A 4,713-nucleotide genomic window follows, 5' to 3' on the forward strand; every position below is an offset into this window, starting at 1 on the left:
TTCCTTTGAATACAACAGTTTAATCATAGTACTGATTCGTAACAAAAAAACATCCCAAACCCCGCCCCTCCCACCCCTTACGGTTTTTTGTGCCACTCAGCTGTAAGCGCTGGTCAGACTCCTGAATGGAGCAGTACAGATAGAAGGAGAGAGAAGTGAATTAGCACATTACAAAGATAACTCTTTTTTATTCAATCCAAAAAAAAAAAAAGTTATGAATGCAGTGAGGAGGAGGGGGGCGGGGGGAGAGAATGCGCTGATGGAAAAGTTGTGGCTGCGATGTGACATTCGTCCCAGGTGAAGTTCCACGTCCTCTCCCTCTCCTGTCCAGATCTCAAACCCAAGACTGTAAAAGTCTTTTCTGCTCTAGATATCCTTGATTACGTCTTCCAGCTCCTCTTTGGAATACATGTGGAAGGTCTTTCCGGGCTCTACCGTTGCCAGCTGCAGAGGAGAGGACACACAGATTAAGAAAAAGCCTTCATGAAACCAGCACAGGGGATTTCAACTCTGGCAGTTCTGTGCAAACTCAAAACTACTGCAGCTACGTGTTGTTGTTTTTTTTTTTTAACTAACCCTGCTAATGTGGTTTTGTACTGGATATTTTAATGGTCGAATTCAACCTCTCGAATGTCTACAAAGATCGACTCAAAAACTAGTACATACCTCAATGTTGGTGGCGTTGAGCTTCTCCTCCATCACCTGCTTCAGGATGGTGAGAGACGACTTGATGGCGTCTTTTAATGTCATGGACTGTTAGTTTTATTCAGGGAGAGAGGGACAAAACAAAAAGAAACAACACCTTAGCGCTGGTGATTTGCACATCATTTACAGTCTTTCACATTTTCTTTATAGAAAAAAACAACAATTGAAGAAAATACATGCAAGATATCAGCTTAAAAACACTGGTATTTCTAAAATATCCTGTTATAGAATATAAATAAATATAATGTAATATAAATGTGCAGTGGATACCTTGTGGTAAACCTCCTGCAGAGAACTCTGTGCTCCCTCGGACGCTGAGCCGATGGCCCGAGCGTCACACTGCACAAAGGTTCCTGATGGGTCCATGTGGTACCTGCATTTACAAACATCAACATAAGATCTCATGAGTCTCTCTGTGGTCTGACTTGAAAGTAGCATGTTCTACCTTTTAAAGCAACAAGTATTTAAAGGTGCACAAAGTCTATACATACAGCTGGGGTCCTTTTTCATCAACTCCTCCAAACAGAAGTGCTACACCGAATGGTCGACTCTGTTACAGTGACACAACAGAAAAACAGAGAAGATAGGTTAGGCTACATGACTGGCTAGTGCTCATTTACAGTCTTTTTAAAAAATCTATATCGTTGCACCGTTGGGTTTTAAAGGGGTACTTCACCCAAAATCGATAATTCACCAATTGTCTACTCACCGTCACGCCAAGCAAGGGTTCGGAGAACTTTCAGTGTTATCAAAATGCTTTTGGAGTTTCGGCTGGCAAAGGATTTTCATATAATGGTGGCGGATAGAGCTCACTTTTGAATCGCCCAAAACACACTATGAAACATCCAAATGCTGCTTGTCTGTACTGACCCAAGTGTCCTGAAGCCGCCACATGAAAAAGTTGTTCGGAAAAAATTAATTTGATCTCTGTTTTTAGCCTTGTTGTAGCAGTAGCTCCCAGTGGCTGTGTGAGATTTGCTGTGAGATGTTCGTTTGTGGTTGTAAACCACTGGATGTATGATGTAAACACAGAAGAACATCTCAAAGCAAATCTTGCGCAGTCACTGGGAGCTGCTGCTACAACAAGGCTAAAAACAGAGATCACATTCATTTTTTCATGTGGCGGCTTCAGGACACTTGGGTCAGTACAGACGAGCAGTATGGAGGTATCTGGATGTTTCATAGTGTGTGTTTTGGATGATTCAAAAGTGAACTCTATCCGCCGCCATTATATGAAAATCTGTTGCCAGCCGGACCCCCCCTGGAACTCCTAAAGCGTTTTGATGACTCTGAAAGTTCTCCGAACCCTTCCTTGGCATGACGGTGAGTAGAAAATTGGTGAATTATCGATTTTTGGGTGAAGTATTCCTTTAAATTTCGTTGTACATGTGACAATGACAATAAAGGATATTCTATTCTATGATTTGAATGTGTGCATTCAGCAAAGGGATCACATGAGTAACTGACCATGGCACCAGGATCAGCATCCTCCTCTCCGAACTGCAGCGCCAGGTTGGACACGGCCTGAGTGACGCTCTCCACCGTCATCGTCTCGTTGTAAGTGAACCAGTGGTTCTGAGGAGGAAACGTTACCGGGTTAGTTTCAGGTTAAAACACGTGGGGGGGTCAGGAAAACTGCTGAAATTAATACAAGCATGTTCAGCATCCGTACCTGTGTTTCCACTCGTGCTTTGTCAATTAGAGTCTTAGCATCGGCTATCAAGCCACTCATGGCGCAACCTGAGAGGTGGAGAGAAACAACATTAAGAGACCAGATCACGCTCGGATGCTGCAGCTGAACACAACAGCCACTGTAAAAACATGAAATTAAATGTCATAGTACATAAACCAATAAAGATTCATATACAACAGATGTGGGTTTAATCGTTGCCACTGATCAAATTGTCCAGTCTTATATTGTATAAATGCTAAGACTATCAATATGTCCGATATAATAACAACATGGCAAAGGTCAAGTGTTTATGAGAAAAGTTGTCATGTGTGAGATATTGTGTGATACCACTAGGCTCAGCTAGTGTTCAGAAAAAAAATACGGTCCGTAGGTCTTGCCTAAATGTGTTTTAAACTATTTTAACTCACAATTAAAGTTGCTTTTGACTATTGGTCAGGGCAAATAGAAAAACCAGACATTTTCTGATTAGATTGATAAAGATACACTAGCATTTCCACTTCTGTTAGCACCTTACGCCATTAGATCAACAAAAGGGACAGACAATGAGTGGCATTAAATTACACTTTTGTTATGACTGAACCTTTACATGAGCTCACTGCACTTAAGATTTTGTGTTGAACTACCAACAACAACAGTTGGCATACTACTGATAGATCTAATTCAACAGGGGTATAAAGTAAATCTTTTCTTTTTATTCTGGGCATTTTTTCTGCTTCTCACTTGCTCACAATGCTTTGTATTTGAATGAACACAATGCAACACAAACACAGCCAAGTGTTTGGGCTCATTCCTTTTTTTTTCTTTTTTACTTAAATCGGTGCATGGAGTGTTTATCTGTCAAATTAGTTGCTGATTTACAATGAAAATACCAGCAAACAGCATTTTCAGGTTAGTAAACGGTATATATTCAATATCAACTTCTTCAGTTCAGTCTGACTTTTTTTGTCCCTCCCCCAACTCACCGATGTGAGTGTCGATCTCCACGATCTTCTCGATGCTGTTGGGCTCCATCAGGGGAGAGGTGATCCTCTTCTCCACGGCCAGACACACGCCCTCTGATGTCTGGATGCCAATGGCTGTGGAGCCCAACTGGGAGAGCAAAGCCGGACCAAAGACAACGTATGAGCTTCAGATATAGGACACTAGTTGAGGTGAATAGTAGTGAATATTAGTCAGCACAGAGCACTCACCTTAATGGCCTCGATGGCATATTCAACCTGGAACAACCTTCCCTCAGGAGAGAATGTGTTCACACCTCTGCAAAAAAAGATGGAAATAATAATAATTATTAACATTTCTCATTTTTATTCATGATTTATTATCAAAAAGGCATAGTAGTTCTTGTTTTTAAGTGCACTGGGGAGGATACCTTATCGATTTTGTAGTCTAATTTGTGTAAAATGACAATAAAGACTATCTTATTATATTATATTATTAACATTAGAAAACAATTTGCATTATGTTACTGTCATAATATTGAGTTTGTGTGTACTTTCACATGTCTAGAGCCACCAGTAAAAACACACACAAACTTTGAAGACTTGAGTGTGTTTATATTGGCCGTGTTGGGAGGGAAAAAAACGGCATAAAAAATACATTTATAAGCTTTGTGTCTTTCTGGTTAAATAAAGTTTGAATCAAAAAAAGAAAAAACACAGTGATACCGAAAGTGAAACTAAATAAACTTGTAGGAAAGCTACTCGCTGATTGCTAACTTTCTGCAAACAAGCAGCTAGCTACTGAATTGCTTCAATAGCTGCAAGCTTTGGGCACCACCAGATTACTTTGTATAATCACAACAGAAAACAGACTTACACACAACTTAAACTTGTTTACATTTGTGTACTTTTCCTGAGTTTGCTCATTCACACAGAGAAGCGCTTCAACAAATGACAAAGCAGTTTGATTAGCACCCACCTGTCATATTCCGATCTGGTCAAAAACATCTTTAAACGTTGCGTACAGGACCTGCAAACAGAGAAGATAAACAATTATATTCTCAAACAATATAATAAATCTAAGTGTTAAAAAAAAGGACAAGGATTTGTTTGTTATCTCGCCGTGACACCGGGTGATTAGCAAGCTAAACGGCTAGCTGCAAAGCGTGCAGGCTAACTGTTACTAAGCGAACACAACGGCACAAAAACGACAAATATTAGTCAAACATCCGCCTCCACGTATTACGACCGCTTTTTAAAAAGTGTAAATGGTCATTTAAGCGACGTTTCTCTGATTAATTGCACTCAATAAACTGATTTACCTCCAGCTACAAACCCTTGAATGAGTTCGCTCGTTTCAGGGGAAGCGTCGGCGGT

The 4,713-nt window shown here is 40.4% G+C and overlaps 1 protein-coding gene across 2 annotated transcripts; it reads right to left on the bottom strand.

Moving 5' to 3' along the window:
- Positions 1-4,713, bottom strand: psma5 (proteasome 20S subunit alpha 5). 2 transcript variants are annotated; one of them, XM_085775874.1, is made up of 10 exons: positions 4,673-4,713; positions 4,316-4,366; positions 3,589-3,655; positions 3,361-3,487; positions 2,378-2,445; positions 2,173-2,280; positions 1,197-1,255; positions 976-1,078; positions 667-753; positions 1-444 (listed from the first exon to the last, which is right to left on the bottom strand). In XM_085775874.1, the coding sequence occupies exons 2-10, from the start codon at positions 4,342-4,344 to the stop codon at positions 367-369; spliced, it is 726 nt and encodes a 241-aa protein (XP_085632000.1). In that variant the 5' UTR covers positions 4,345-4,366; positions 4,673-4,713; the 3' UTR covers positions 1-366. The 2 variants fall into 2 exon arrangements, with proteins under 2 accessions (XP_085632000.1, XP_085631999.1); XM_085775873.1 differs by having other exon boundaries at positions 4,659-4,697.

The sequence above is a fragment of the Trachurus japonicus genome, chromosome 5, assembly GCF_045865225.1.
Source record: "Trachurus japonicus isolate A0001 chromosome 5, Traja_1.0".
NCBI lineage: Eukaryota > Metazoa > Chordata > Actinopteri > Carangiformes > Carangidae > Trachurus > Trachurus japonicus.

Bases quoted from the DNA above. Each gene is read 5' to 3' on its own strand.
- psma5 (XM_085775874.1), bottom strand. From the start codon at position 4,344: ATGTTTTTGACCAGATCGGAATATGACAG. The intron at 2,446-3,360 runs GTGAGTTGGGGG...TCCACCTCTCAG, and splicing joins GGAGATCGACACTCACATCG to GTTGCGCCATGAGTGGCTTG. The intron at 1,079-1,196 runs GTATGTATAGAC...TTGTAAATGCAG, and splicing joins GATGAAAAAGGACCCCAGCT to GTACCACATGGACCCATCAG.